The sequence below is a fragment of the Austrofundulus limnaeus genome, unplaced genomic scaffold (genome assembly GCF_001266775.1).
Source record: "Austrofundulus limnaeus strain Quisiro unplaced genomic scaffold, Austrofundulus_limnaeus-1.0 Scaffold41, whole genome shotgun sequence".
NCBI lineage: Eukaryota > Metazoa > Chordata > Actinopteri > Cyprinodontiformes > Rivulidae > Austrofundulus > Austrofundulus limnaeus.
This window is the reverse complement of record NW_013952443.1, coordinates 1417053-1432790: the sequence shown is the minus strand read 5'-3', so window position 1 is coordinate 1432790 and position 15738 is coordinate 1417053. Positions and strand designations below refer to the sequence as shown.

At 43.0% G+C, this 15738-nt stretch overlaps 1 protein-coding gene across 1 annotated transcript in view; it reads right to left on the bottom strand.

Annotated features, from left to right (window-relative positions):
• Nucleotides 1-7548: 7548 nt before the first annotated feature.
• cunh1orf53 (chromosome unknown C1orf53 homolog) overlaps nucleotides 7549-15738 on the bottom strand; it is a 9038-nt gene continuing 848 nt past the window's right edge. The window contains exons 3-4 of the mRNA XM_014007318.1: nucleotides 11403-11504; nucleotides 7549-8282 (exon numbers count right to left, since the gene is read on the bottom strand). Coding sequence (XP_013862772.1) covers nucleotides 8211-8282; nucleotides 11403-11504 — 174 coding nt within the window. The 3' untranslated portion in view covers nucleotides 7549-8210. The remainder of the gene's footprint in view (nucleotides 8283-11402; nucleotides 11505-15738) is intronic.

Here is a 15738-nt window from a genome sequence, read left to right as displayed (position 1 = left end):
GTATATCCTCCTGGGGGAGCGGTGGGCGCATTAGTCCTTATCTGGCCACACTAAAAAGGACACGGGGAACATAACAGACGAATGTTCTCCATCATAACATAACCTCATAGGTGGAGGCGGCTTGTCGGAGGAAATGTGCTGTTCTAATGAAGACGCAAAAGGCTAAAGAAAGCAAAAAGTGTAACACGGGGGGGGGGTGTCAAACTCATTTTCACAGAGGGGCCACATGAGCGTTATGGTGGCCTTCGTGTTTAACTTAGATTAAACCTGAAAACGACTAAAAATGAGCTACGGCAGAGCACCGCCAACAAACAATAACTGAGCTCTACCTGGTATTTCCTGCATTGAAACACCAGTTTAACACGTCCTCTTATAAACGCTAAGTACTACGTGCGTCCGGCACTCGCTGTCTCAGGAGGGCTTCCACCATCATAAAGGACAGTACACACCCAGGACATGCGATGTTTGAAATACTGCCATCAGGAAGACGTTACCAGCACCTCAAAACAAGGACAAACTGTTTAAGGGACAGTTTTATAACAGGGCCATATCCCTGTTAAACAAAAACTATATAGTTCATAAGTAAGCAGATAGTTACAATACAATAGTGCAATAACTGCTGCTGTTAGCGTTTATTTTTCATCCATTGTGTTAATAGGATACAACGTTTACAATGTGTCAAAAATGAATGCCGTGTTTACTTCATTTTGTGTGTAGGAGGGCTTGAATAATGTATGTTTATGCCCTAAATTGTTAGCTTTTAAATTTTATCTTGTTTTATATCTTTTTTTTTAAATTTTGCACCAAGAGCGGAGAGGAGGGGGACTGTAAACCAATTTCATTGCGCAAATGTAAAAGCATAATGTGTAATGACGATAAAGATTCATTCATTCTTACGTGTACGACTGACTAAATATAAAATAAATCATGTAGAAACACTATTAAAAGTAAAAGCAAGAATTTTACTCATTGAGTTGTGGTAAGTCTTGAATTCCGACCTCTCCGCCTTTCCGACAGGGATTTCCCATGCATAATCCACATGCATTATGGCTGGGAGATGTAGTTTACGGTCACTGCTGACTTTAAATTAAAGCAACTTATTTTGAGATTAATTGACATTAATACAGAGCTATTTAACTTAATTGCTCAGGGGGCCACAGTCGCTTAAAGCAGTGATTCCCAACCACAAAAGCATACAGGGGGTCCGTGGAAAACTTTCCCTGGTGTGTAAAACATAAAATAAAAATAGGACTGAAATACACTCTAAAAATGAAAYGTTGGATTTACTTAACCATGTTATATTACCTGGTTCCGCTTAACTGAGTTGAGTAAATTCAAAGCAACATACTCATGTTCTTTGGCTAAAAAAACTGGTATATTGCTTTGAATTTACTCAACTCAGTTAAGTGGAACCAGGTAACATAACATGGTTAAGTAAATCCAACATTTCATTTTTTACAGTGTATGTACAGCCCAATGATTTCTGCAATGCAGAAAATGCAAACGGAATCACAAAACTGACACAAAATGGAATCCTGTATAAAATGCGGAATCTCACGGAATTTGCTCATTTGGGGTATTTGATGTATTTTGGACACTGCTGCTTCCTTCACCTGCCATTAGCTGGTTTATTTATACAATTACTTATTCACTTTCAATGTTGTACATTATAGTTTTGGAGAATCATCGTTTGACTGAAGGGGTACTAGTGGTATGACGAAATGGCTCAGGGGGTACACAAGTCTGAAAACATCACGACGGCACGGCACTGACGCCTCACAGCAAGAAGGTCCTGAGTTCGATTCCTGGTTCGGAACTGGGGTCTTTTTGTGCGGAGTCTGCATGTTCTCCTCGTGCTTGCGTGGGTTTTCTCCGGTTACTCCGGTTTCCCCGATCCCTAAAAACACGTACAACAGGTTGCCTTCAGGCCCAGGCCGCCCTTGAAAAAAAGATCTGAGATCTCAGTGGGACTTGCCTGGTTAAATAATGGTAAATAAAAAAGGTTGGGAACCACTGACTTAAAGCCAGCAGCTCAGGGGCCAGACAAGTTTTATCTTTCACTTTTTATTTGTTTGTTTTGTTATATTAATTACCATTAATATAAAAAATATTTTCATATTAAATGAAGAAACATAAATATAAAAAGGAGGGGTCCTTTGGCGGGCCGGACAGAAGTCAGCTGCTGGCCACATTTGGCCTGTGGACCTTAAGTTTGCGCTTAAGAAAGGAACAACATTGTGTGGTAAGTGTGACGAAAAAAATAGAAAAAAAATCACAGATTTGACTGCTTCAGTGTAGAACCAATGCGGGGGAATAAACAGGCCAAAGCACTCCTCGGGCACTTAGGTGCCTTTGACTTTCATCTTGGGCTCATCTGGCGACCGCGACTCGGCCTGGCATGAGCCTGACCACCAGTTGCGGTGTGAGGGAGAAACAGCTCCTCTGTGCTATTTGCAGCCCTGTCTGTCCAAAGGAATCTGGTGCGCTGACTGTCACTCAGAGGCCGCGTGTGTTTTTTATCACTAATTCTACCACAGGGATGTGGTTGTCCATATGACCACTGTGGAGGCTGCTGCCCCGAGGCGAGCTGACACTGTCTGTGTAGAAGGACCAGACGTTGATGTAGGGGCTGCTCAAATGCTGCTTGAATATCAAGACGGGCGTGCACGCAGCCGCACGTGCACGCGCTCACACAAACGTACAAAAGCAGCAGCGCCTGGCCAGTCGCTGAGACTGATGTTCCTTTCAGCCATCATAAGGCTGACACTCAAGGTTTTTTTTTGCCAACCCAGTGTCAGTTCCTGGCTGGTCTGGCCAACAGTGATGGAGACACTTTAACTGACTGCGGTCGGGGCCTTTGGCCGCAGGCTTGCTGTGGCTGTGTGAGTCGGTGGGGGCTGCTTGGCCTGTCAACTGGTTGTGACTAGAGCCTGTCTGGTCACAGATCCAATCTGGACAGCTCCCTCTTTCTCTGCGGCTATAGTGCCACCGTCATGTAGGAAGCCACGCGGTGTATATCTGCCACTCTGCTCCAGTACAGCATATGCTCCGGCTGAGGGTCAGAGATGTTCAGTCCAAAATGCCTGAAATAAACACCTCACATGTCTAACTGGCAGTCACAGCAGCACATCTGCACTAAGGGGAAACTACAGCCTGTGAATGTGCATGTGTAGATATATTTGCTGTTTTTTTTTTTATCTTGTGCAGGTCATATTAGCAAATAAATGGACACATTTTAGAAAATGAGTGAACGACAGATTGAAGGTACTTCATAAAGCCATATGTTATTCATAATAGAACACGCTACACATACTGAAACTGTGAAGCTGTACAATTTATTTAGAAAAAACAAGGTTATATGGAATGTTATGGCAGCAGCACCTCTCAGGTTTACCACTGAGAAGCATCCCCTCTTTTTTTAACAACTGTCTATAAATATCAAGGAACTGAGAGCAGTTGTTTGAATTTTTTGAGGGTCTGATTCAGGATTCTAGCTATTTAACAGACCTGGGTCTTTACCATATTTCTCTAAATGGGCAACCCATTCTCACTCCCAACTAGGAATGTGCGATATGGCAAAAAATTCATATCACGATATACATTATGTTGAGTGGCGGTAACGATATGTATCACGATATAAAACTTATAATAGAAAATAAATAAATCACATGTTAATTGAGTGGAATAAATATGTATAGGTAAAAAAATTAGACCTTAAAATCTCCTTTTCTAAGGGACACTTTTAAGTTTCCCATAAAAATCTAAATTTAAGGGAGATCTACCTGGTTAAATCAAATATCACACACACACACACACACACGCACGCACGCACGCACGCACGCACGCAAGCACGTACGCGCGTGACAAACACGGACTTTAAATGTGAAGTTTTATAACATCTACACTGGCGAGGTGGATGCGCCCTGCGCGTGTATCCAAAGCGTGACTTTTGCTGTCCTGCTGTTCTTGTCAGGGAGGGGTCTGTGGGTCAGGGAGGGGTCTGTGGGTCAGGGTCGTCTGAGGAGGAAGCAGATGAAGGGATTTGCGCATGGGAACTTTTATTTAAGTTTTAAGTTTTTTATTTATTTCAAAGGTCCTCATGGCTCAGCAGCAGCAGAAACATAAATATTACTGTTAAGAAAGCTGATGATAAAGTTGAATAAAAATCTAAGTCTGATGAAGTGAAATTAAATATCTGACAGTGATCTTGATGCAGTGTGGCTCTAATTCCTCACTTCATCATCTGTGTCGCAGTTTCACGTCTCCAAAATGAGCGTATGCATGGGTCAAAGCTGGCGTGAGGCACAGCACATTTTCACGTCAAGTTTGGATTTTATAAATCATAATCTTGGCGTAAAAAGTGGCGTACGCAAGTTTCTGGGCTCAAATTGTGCGTATGCCAGTTTTATAAATCYGACCCTARGTCCGGTTCGGTGTTTTTTCTTCCCCCTCCTCATTTGCGCTCTCAGCCACGCTGCTTCCCGCTTCCTCTGTTTTGACTCCAGCTGGTTACATCATCAAAAAGAACTGTGCGGTTGGCCGGTAGAATACAGATCTCTATCATAGGACAAATTTATATCGTTTCTACTATATATCGTTTATATCGCGCATTCCTACTCCCAACTCGTCGCATATTGACGCTTTTCCAAGGTTCCCTCTGTGTCTGGTTTTGACGCGTCGGGGTACCTCCCCTCGCGTCAGTTATTGACGGGATGGGGCAGAATCCGTTGTCATCATTTTTTAAATGGGAGCATATGTTGTTCTCAAACTTTATATACTTTTCTGCATTAATGATGCTGCCCAAGCTAGCGTCACTAATGCACCCCCCACACCATCGGAGAGGCCGGTTTTGACCTGTGCATTGATAATAGGCTGGATACGCTGCAAAACTGTCCATCTAACCAAGTCTTATTTTATATCTAGCCAAAAGGTATTTTGAGCTTGTTTTGAGACTGATATACCAAGCAAGAGCAGCATGTGTTAAATTATTAATCCTGGAATTTTTCCTTATTTCAAGATGTTTTACCAAGTGGAATTATGTGAAATAATCTGCCAGCACAGTAAGATAGTTGACTTGGTAAGACTTCATGAAATAAGGAAAGTTTCCAGGATTAATAATCTAACACATTATGTTCTTTCTTAGTGTTATCAGTCTAAAAAAAGATCAAAATACTTTTTAATTTTGGCTGAATATAAGATTGTAAGACTTGGACAATATTTGCAGTGTATTGTCTCTTGTCTTTAGTACAGAGGAAATGCCATCTTAACAGTTTGAACATGTGGCTTCTTTTTGCATGACAGAGCTTTACCCAGTATTTGTGGATGGCACAGTGAACCAGCCCATGTAGTGACGATCAGAGCAGAATCGTCTCTGAGGGGCCTAAAGATCTGATTTTAACTTTCAGCCTGTATAAATTTCTTGAAATCTTTTCATGTTATGAACTGTAGATGATGGGATATTTAGTTTTCCAAATTTCCTCATAGAGAAAACAATTATTCTGAAACAGTTTCTCTGCTGCTACAGTTTTTCCAAAATGGTGAAACTCTGCCCATCTTTACTTCGAAAAAAAATCTCTCTTTTAAATATTCTTCTTATATCCTGCAATCTTACTGACTTGTTGCTAAATAACATTGAAGAAATTATTGGGGTTTAGCTTTATAACTGATTTAAATCACATGCACATTGGATAGTCTTACGATAGAACTGTGATGATTGTTAATTGTGACTGTCTTGCTTAACTTGGTGATTTTATATTAATAGCTACATGCCTGAAAACAAATTCAACACATAACTGAACTTTTAAATTCTCATTAGGGTAGGGTTTTATGTCTGGGTGCATGGCTTCTAGTAAAAACAGGGACCCCCTCCCCACCCACTAATGATGTAATCAATAGGTGGAGCCATGCCACGGAGCCTTTGTTAAAAGCAATTGTACTTCCTTGTTTTCAGTCTGAACACAGTCACTGATTAAAACCAGTCTTCAGCAGACAGCACTCTTTGGTTTTGTATGGTTTCTCTTTAATAATCTTTTCGATGCATTTGTACATTCTCCGTATGGTTTAAGCACACGTCCTGGTAAACRAACACGCATGACAATATTTTCTTTCAGTATAGTTGCGAAATGCTTCTCCAGATATTTACACTTAAATGCTTTTTTTACCCCAACTTATTTTGAGATGTGTTGCTGCCATCCAGTTTTTAATGGTAGAGATTCGTAGTTTAAATCATGGATGTGTTTACAATGTTCATTGAAATTTAAATGAGTTTAAGAAAAATGCATTCTGTCTTTATTTTTCATGTTTTTTTTTTACAAAATGTCCCAACTTTATTTGAAGTGGATAAGGTAAGCTAAGGTTTGCAGTTCAGCTACTTTTAATGTTAGGAATAAATTAAGTCGATTCCTCCAGATATCTGCAGAGGAGAACTCCTGCTGTTTGTGTCTCAGTCACCAACTGCTAAGTTAGAACATGGTGGGGGGGGGGGGGGGGATTCAAACTGTGTCAACGCCGGATCAGGAAGACGTGGAGTGAAGAGGCAGACATGAAAGTTGGCCTATTTCATGGTCAGGCTGCGGAGACCGCCGAGGCCTTGAATGGCAACGCATCCACTTTAATGTGACAGACGAGTCCCCTAGGCAAAACCCGCGGAGCCGCGGCAGGGAAACGGGCCCAGGTGCTTGATGAGTGTGACACCTTCGCCCGTCCCGCTGCAGAAATGTTGCTGCCGCACGCTCTGCTGCCTCGCTTCGGAATAACACCAAATAAATTTAGCCTCTCATCCCGCCTGACGAGGCGTCCCCAGAACCTGTCCTCCCCAGCACTGTTGGGATCACGAATCTCCTTGTAGCCGCTCACGGAGGCTTCGCTCCGATCACTGAGCGCTTTGCCTTTGGGACCCACCTGCCGAGGAAAACTGTGGCCGCGCCGGTGGGCGGCTGCGACAGGAGTCGGCAGCAGACACATCCTCTCATCACGACGCTGTTTTGCCCAATCAGGCGCAGACAGGCGAGTGTGTGTGGCAGCTTCAGAGAGAGCGCCTGAAGGCATCGCGCCGCCTTCCCACATGCACTCACAAATCAAGCAGGCTACATCTCTCCCCGACGTCTCCTGCACGCACAGGTAGTGCTGCATGAGCACTTGACCTTACCTAGTGTTATTACTGTGGGCTGCAAAGCGCGGCGTTAAGCGCAACCTTTCTTCTATATTGGCCTATTAGGAGCCACAGGGCGCTCTGATGGAGTGAGCCCGCCTATGCATGTGTGCGCTTAAGCATGCGGGTGAGCATGAGCTGATCTATTGCAGTCCTGGGATACGAAAGGCCCAGGAGTTCATTAGGCTGCAGCTCAGGAGAGCGGCCGCGGGGAGCTGCGCCGAAGCCAAGTGTTGCCAGGAGGCTGAGCTGCAGGTCCGGTGGGGAGCGCCGCTGTTGATGTCCACGGCATGTTTGCTAACAGCCTGATTCCATCAAGTGGTGTAAAAGCAGCGCAGCCAAGTGCGAGGGCTGACCCTTGGCCCTTTTCCTATTTTTAACAACACAGCGCATCAGTCAAAGGTACAGTTGAGTCGAGCACTTGTGGAGTGCAAATGATGCTAATATTCATGCAGCTGTACATTTGGGAGAGAGAGAAAAGAAAAAAAAATAACGAGACATGCAAAGCAAAAGAGCACAAGACTCCATCTGACTATCTGTGGTTACTTTCGCTCATATGCCCTTTATCTTGAGGGCGAAGATCTAAAATGCACTCTCAGTTTTCATCTCCATACTCCCACAACCCTTGTAAATGCATCTGAGGAGCCGAATACTACAAAATATTTAATACTCTTGAAGAGACATGAAAAACGAAGCTTAAGGCGGTTTCGGTGGACATTCGAGAGAAAAAAGAAAATATGCAGAGAATTTAACAAATCCAAACCAAAAAAAAAGTGTTAAAAGCTATTCTATTAAAGAGTCTAGTGAAAATGTTCTTTCTTCCCAATCTATGTTTCACGACAATAATAATAATAAAAAAACAATCCTGAGAATAGTTGTGATTCATAAGAGGTGGGGATTGCACAGACACTACCCATATTTCATCATTTATTACACAGCAAAAAAAAAAAGAAAAAAAAAGACTCAAGCAGGCAAAATAACGACCGGCAGAAGACACGCCAAGAGTGCTGGGCTCCATTCCAAACAGGCATTTAACATTTTACCTTTATTTCATACAGGCCTATACGTAAAACAGGGAGTTAAAGTGTTTCCTCGCTGCGGGGTCCTTCACGTTGACTTGGCCATATGGACACTGGAGGAGAAAATAAAAGAAATAAATGTCATTTGTAGACTTCTAGGGCTTTATTTACAAATAGAATGAGACATGAACAAAGAAAAGTGTAAAGGAGGAACGCGTTAATCAAAAAAAAAAGATAAGGACAAGGTTGTGTCAAATCTGAACCACAGAGGAGATGATCTGAGTGTTGAGATGCAGGACGGGGCTGAAGAAGCCATCAGCAGAAGCAGGGGCAAAGGAGGGGTGATCATTTTCTGAAGCGTCTAAGGCTTTCTGTGCCAACGAGTAACATGTCGAAACGCCTGTAAGATCAGTTAGGAACCATTTTTCTAAAGATATTCAATCATCATTATCCTCCGCTTGTTCCAGAGTCGGGTCACGGGTGCAGCAGCTTGAGCAGGGAGACCTCTCTTACCCCAGCCACCTCTTCCAGCTGCTCTGGAAGGATTCCAAGGGGTTCCCAGTCGAGATTAAACACCCAGCACGCTCCATCAAAACTGCAGCATCGGATCGTCAAAGCTTCATGACAAAAATCGCGTCATTTTGTTACGAGTTTCAACTTTTCTGTCTCTTCGTGTCACAACCTGACAGCCGAACTTTTCACCCTCCCTGTGTGCTTACTTACTTTATTGTGTGATTGGTCAGATCACGGGGCTGTTTGTTTATCCTGAAAGTGTTCAGACCCTGCCTTTTGCTTCAACCCACTTTCAGAATCTGGCTGCTGTACCCGGAAGCACTTTTATAAAACATAGTCAAATGGCCAAAAATTTATGGATGGAGATAAAACAGACGTTGAGCACGGAGAAACCTGTCTACCAAAAACAGTGGAGCTTTAACCGGCATAGATTTGTGGACAAATAACATCGGGTATTTGATTTTTTTTGTTTCTCGCAGTGTAGACTCCAGCAGGAAGAAACTCCATGCAGTGATGTGTACCCACAGTGGGAGGGGCGTCCCTGGAGCTCAGCTCGGTGCGTTTCAGGGGCTATGAAAAGTGTGTGTGAAAATGAATGTCAAACAGCTACGTAATTACACGTTGTCAGCTGCCGATCGACCATACTGAACACTACAAGATCTCCAGCATGTCCTGGGTCGTCCTCTGGGTCTCCTCCCAGTCAGAAATGCCTGAAGCACCTCTCTAGGGAGGTGTCCAGGAGGCATCCTTACCAGATGCCCAAACCTCAACAGGCTCCTCTCGATGAGGAGGAGCAACGGCTCTACTCTGAGTCTCTCCTGGAGAACTGAACTTCTCATTCTCCCTCTAAAGTCCAGCTGCCCTGCAGAGAAAACTCATTACAGACGCCTTTATCCACAATCTTGTTCTTTCGGTCACTACCCAAGGCTTGTGGCCACAGGTGAGGGCAGGAACGTAGACTGATCGGGGAACAGAAAGTTTCACCTTACAGCTCAGCTCCCTCTTCCCTCACCCATGAACAAAACCTCTCCAGATACTTGAACTCCTCCACTTGAGGGAGAACCTCACCCCTCAAGCCAGAGAAAACAACCCACGCTTTTGCAACTGAGGACTCAGATTTTGAGGTGCTGATCCTCCAAAAACTGGCACAATGATGCCAACAGAACCGCATCATCTGCAAATAACAGTGATGAGGCCACAGAACCGGACCCTCTCCACCCCCTGGCTGCACCAAGAAATTCCGTCCTTAAAAGTTAGGTCGTATTCAGACCTGACAATTTGGTCCATTTTAAACGAACCAGAGTTCGTTTCCAGTGTTGGTCTGGACCTTTTGTGCAGGTGTGAATACACTCATGCAAACTCTGGTGCAGATCAAACAACCGGACCGAGACCTGCTTTTTGAGGTGGTCTCGGTCCGCTTCCAAACAAACTCTGGTGCGGTTCACTTCAGTTCACTTCTGGTGTGAATACAGACTGGACTCTAACCGAACCAACTGCATTAAACATGCGCCTTTTTGGACTTCACAGGCCACCGTTGCTGAGCTAAATAAACTGAAATCATACCTTTTTCGTCGTCTCCCATTAGCAGCTCTGATTCCAGCATGTAGTGGGTCTGAACACGCAGCGCACCTCGTCTCCTTTGGGTCGCGGGACACATTTATGTGACGTCGCTCCAAAATTAGAATATCATCACGAAACCACCATTAAATTAGCTGCTTTTGACATTTTAAATGCTGTTGCAGTTGTACTATCAGCATAAATGTGCGCATCAGAACCACAACATGCAGGATATCCTTGTTTTTTTCTGGGTCTGTGGCTCAGTCCCGCCCCCGTCCTTTTCTGTCCAATGGGACCAATGATCGTCACACTCGTGGCTTTGTTTACAAGTTATAGTTCATTTGCAAAAAAGCACAATGTGAATGCAAABCGCACCAAACAAAAAAAATAAAGTCCACTTTTGGTCCGGACCAAACAAGTGGACCAAAGGACTTTCCTGGTCTGAATACACCCTTAAGAACAGAATGAATCGATAATAGAATAATTTTACGTTTTTAAAATCTACAGTGAATGTTGATGCTAAATTAAGATGTCCTAGCACATAAAACAATAAAAGTATGCATTCATATCTTTGGGAAAAAATTTTTAAAATTGTTTCTTGGACATCAGCTGCATTATCAGTCAATGTACCTGGAAATTTTCCCCAAAAAGTTTTTTTTATATATTAAGCCATTTAATTCAGCATCTGTCTAAAGTCAAGACAATCTGACAAAAAKAAGTTTTTGTTTGCACCAATAAGGATCTTCTTCTTTTCATCAGAATGAATGAAAGCAGACTGAACCTCCCTGTATAATTCTGAATTCATCCAGCTGCATCTGACTTCTGTCAYATCATCAAWAAACACCTTAGTGTCACGAGAAGCCATGTACACCCACATCATCACYCTGCCTCCCTAAATGGGATATTTCATTCCTTGAAAACCTCATCATAGATTTTTACAAACTTTATTCAGGTAATTCTATTTTCATCCTCAAACAAAATCCGTTTCACATTTTAAAACTCGTGTTTTTGGTCAATTCTTGAGATGAAAACTTGACAAAACAAAGGAGAAACACTGGAACAAAGAGCAGACAAAAAAGATTGATAAAAAAAAGTGTGCATCAATGCAAAGGACGACACAAACCAATACCAAGAAGAAGGAAAAAAAAGACAAAAGAGCTTACATGTCTGCACCCGCTGCCGCAGCATTTCCCTCTCCGAAGGTGGGCATACTCTGTGAACACCTCGTACCCACTGGAAGGGTCGAYGTACATCTGCTGCTTCGCCTGAGCATAATGAAGAAATGATTATTTAATTAGCATGACAAACAAACAGGCGTGCCAGTGTGTGACCCCCTGCATACAAAACCGTTTACAGTGACCCAAAGGTGTGCGCAGTGTGTAAGCAAACTGAATAATAGTAGTTCTGAACGTATACGCRCAGACAGATTGCTTTGGGTCATTGAAAGAAGGGAATAAATGACCTTTATTCATAAAAACAGATGTAAGGCAGTCGAATTCTCATGATGTTGCTAATTAATTCCTTTTGTGTGTGATTCAGTAAGTGAGAATCTGCGACAATTAATCAACCGTTGTGGCTCTGTAATAACTTTTAGGATTAATTGTTCATCTCGGGAGCGCCACACACACACACACACACCAGTGTGTTGTAGGTGAAACACACTGAACTCCTCTGTCTTCCTTTAGGAAGTTAGAGAATGTCACCTCTCAGTCTGTTTCAAACTGAGGGTGCACTCGTTGGTGAGCTCTGACAGCTCACAAAGGCAAAAAGGCCTCGGGGCCTTTGGGTGACACGGCCTGTCATTTCACATGCCATGGCAGGGCCACACAGTGAAGCTGGCAGTGTGCCGGGCCCGCTCGCTGCTCTGCTGTTCTCCCACCCAGGCCCCACCACCTCTCCTCAGGTCGCAGCCAACTTGCCTCAACTTCACGCTCACTCAGATGCGCAATATTTACAACAGATAAGGCTCGGGGGCACGCAGACGACACCTTTTCACCACTGTCACCAGCACACCGCTCGCCAGCTCGGTGTGACGGAGGAGCGAGGAGGAGCTGGCGAATATGATGGATGTGGGGGGATGATACCAGGACTTTATCACAAAAACGCCACAGACGTGTGCTGAAACATTTCACCATTGGGCGATAATCTAGATAAGGGAACCCCAAGACCAGCTGGAGTCACACTGATTGTGTTGTTGCAACGCAGGCTTCTCCAGGGGAAACTTGTCCTGGTCTTGGCACTAATGAGGAGGCTTTTTTTGATTTATACCACCCACCCAAACGTGGTTGTAGACTAGACACAACCCCCCTCATGGTAACAACAGTCACAAAGAGCAGTGGTTTCCCCCCTGCAGGACGGTGCACCTTGAGCTGCCAGTGCTGCAAAAGCCAGACAGTAAGGTTAACGTGGCCTGCAGACTCCCCGGATCTTTATGGAAGAGGGGCAAAAATAGAAAGCCACAAGCCGCCCAGGTTTCTGTTTGTTGCACGTCAAGTAGGGAACATGAACTCGTGGAAGAAGGAGCTATGTTCAAATCAACCAAATCTCTATGTGTGGCGCTAAACTAGCAGAGGGACACGGTGGTGGCGTCATGCTGTGGGGTCACTTTTCTTCAGCAGGGTCAGATAAACTTGAGGAGTTGCTCAGGAAATGGATGGAGCTAAATGTTACAGAAAATAAGAACAGCGAATCCCCGATTTTTTGCGGGGATATCCTGTAATGCCGGGTTCAAAGCAACATCTATCCATCCTTTATCTGTACCCACTTCTTCCTTTCAGGGTCACGGGGGTCGCTGGTGCCCATATCCAGCAGTCACTGTGCGAGGGGCGGGGTACACCCTGGACATGTCGCAAGTCCATCACAGGGACACACATAGAGACAAACTCACTCACTCACTCACACCTAGGGACAATTTAGATCAGTCATGGGCAATCCTGGTCCTGGAGGGCCACAGCCCTGCATGTTTTACTTGTTTCTCTGCTCCAACACACCTGATATGAATGAATAGATGATTGTCAGGCTTCTGCAGTACGGAGGACCAAAACTGACATAATTAGAAATAAAAGCAGAATTATTTGAACCACTAAATAAATACACTTAAAATGCACCAATTAAATTATAAAACATGAGGTAAAGTTCTCCTTTTTAATTTATTTGGTGCATTTTAAATGTATTTATTTATTTCAAGGTAAATTTTTCTATTTCTGCTTTTATTTCTAATTACCGGTATGTCAGTTTCGGTCCTCCATACTGCAGAACTTGGAAGAGGTAGTTCAGTGACTGAATCAGGTGTGTTGGAGCAGGGAAACATGTAAAACATGTAGGGCTGCGGCCCTCGACAACCATGATTGCCCACTCCTGATTTTAATTTTGATTAAGCTAACAGTCGTGTTTTGGTCTGTGGGAGGAAGCCGGAGTACTCAGAGAGAACCCACACATGCATGGAGAGAACATGCAAACTCTACCCAAAAAGCTCCCCGGGCTGGGATTTGATTCGGCGACCTTCTTGCTGAGCGGCATCAGCTCTACCAACTCAGTCACCGAGCCGCTTCAAAGCAACATAACTGTGACAATTTTTGGCTCAATTTTTCCCTTTTTGGGATAATCGTGATGGCTCTAAAGATAATTTTATGAGATCTTCGTGCCGTGTGTGGTGTGTTAAGAGTGATCTAGTCAGCTTGGAAGGTGGTTGGGACTGCTCCAAACTCAAATCAGGGATAATCAACATGTTGGATAGTCCTGGCCCAACATCCCAGTGTGTGTGGTGTTCACCTGAGAACAAACAAGCTCACAGCCTGTTGAATGTGACATGTAGCCAATCAGAAAGCAAGGTAAGGTAAACACAGAGGGGAATACAAAACTCAAAAGATAAAAAAAATCTGCCACAGCACACCTGGATGTCTGGTGGATGTTAAAGTCCACAAAATACGCCCATTGCTTCTTCTGCAATGTTTTTTTAGTCCGAACTCACGTTTGATCTCAAGAGGTCTCGCAAGATTTCTAGTTTGCCCTCTGAACATTTGTGAATGAATTCTGAAAGTTTGTGTGTTGAATTTGGGTTGTACAGAGCACACTGTAGGACCAAACCTGTTATATCCATGATTTTTTTATCAAGCGTGGGGTCTCTGAGTCTTTAAAATCCACTGACAATTTTAAAATCTTGCCGTGTGAACACAGCATTATGAACTGTGAAAAAACACAAATACTGGATGTGGTCCAGTCAAAGGCCTACAGCATGTTTAGGGTGGTATCTTAATGTGGTAGGAACCAAACAAAAACACTTGAGAGCTACACACCACATATACAGTAAACTGTAGGGCAGGGTATGCAACACCTACGGAACTGTACGGGTGTTTTGTTTTTGTTTTTTTAAATGTATTTATGCTAATACTTATGTTATATAATTAGTAAATTATGTAATTTACCTTGAAAACTCATGAAAAAGCACAAAGGGGAAAAATTGAGATTCTTTACTGTTCTGTCTGGTTGCTGCAGTATCACAGGGATTACCTGAAACTTCAGGCAGTTAAATCTCATGAAAAATCCACAACAGATCGAGTCCACAATCTTTGCGAGGGTTCACTGTATTTGTAAGCATTTCACTGCAGTGACCGCGGACGAGGTCACGACATTTTAACTGGCTGACAGGGTTCTGGTCTCAGCCAGTTCTTGTGCCATGTTTACTGGAAGATGACGCCAATGTTTTGACTCCCGCTCTGATAAAACTCCTTCCACCGAGAGCTTTGAGCTCAACAGATATCTCGTGCCTTCAGTCTGAAGATAACCAGCTCGGATGGTTGCAGAACGTCCCCTTAAAGGCTGTTTTTTTGTAATAAAAGAGAGAGAATTACAAGTTCCAGTCCCACTTTATTTCCTTTCCTAGAAAAGCATTTCATTCTTTTAACGACACTAAACTCAGGAAAATTTTAGAAGAGGGCTGCACAAAACTTCACCTTCCAGCAGGACAACGGCCCGAAATATCTGGTCAGAAGTAAAAGTTCAGACCTACATCCAAATGAAAATCTACTTAACTGTATTTGTTTTGGTGTTGTAGGATATTCTCATATCACCATATTCAGTAATATCATCATATATTTGTTATATCCCAGTGACTCATTCAACTAGTATTCTTAAATATTTAATTGAGCATAGTTAAATAAAAACACCAGTGTAGAACTACATGAGTTTTTAGAAAGCTGTTCAATAATTCTCCAGTAATTATGCTTGAATTAAATATACTTTCTTGAGCTCCATGTCCCAGGTACGACTTCCTGTTTTCTATTTCTGTAAACATCTGTTAACTTCAAATCTCTTAATTTAAACACAGACATGTTTGATATCCATTTCTACATCAACCAAACACAGTAAAACCACAAGAAGTTGGACCAGAAACTAAACAAATTAGACAAAATGGCAACAACATAATTCTGTAAATATGTTTAATTAATGTTGTATGTAAATATATGTATATAAAAAGAAAAAAAGAAAATAAATTGTATA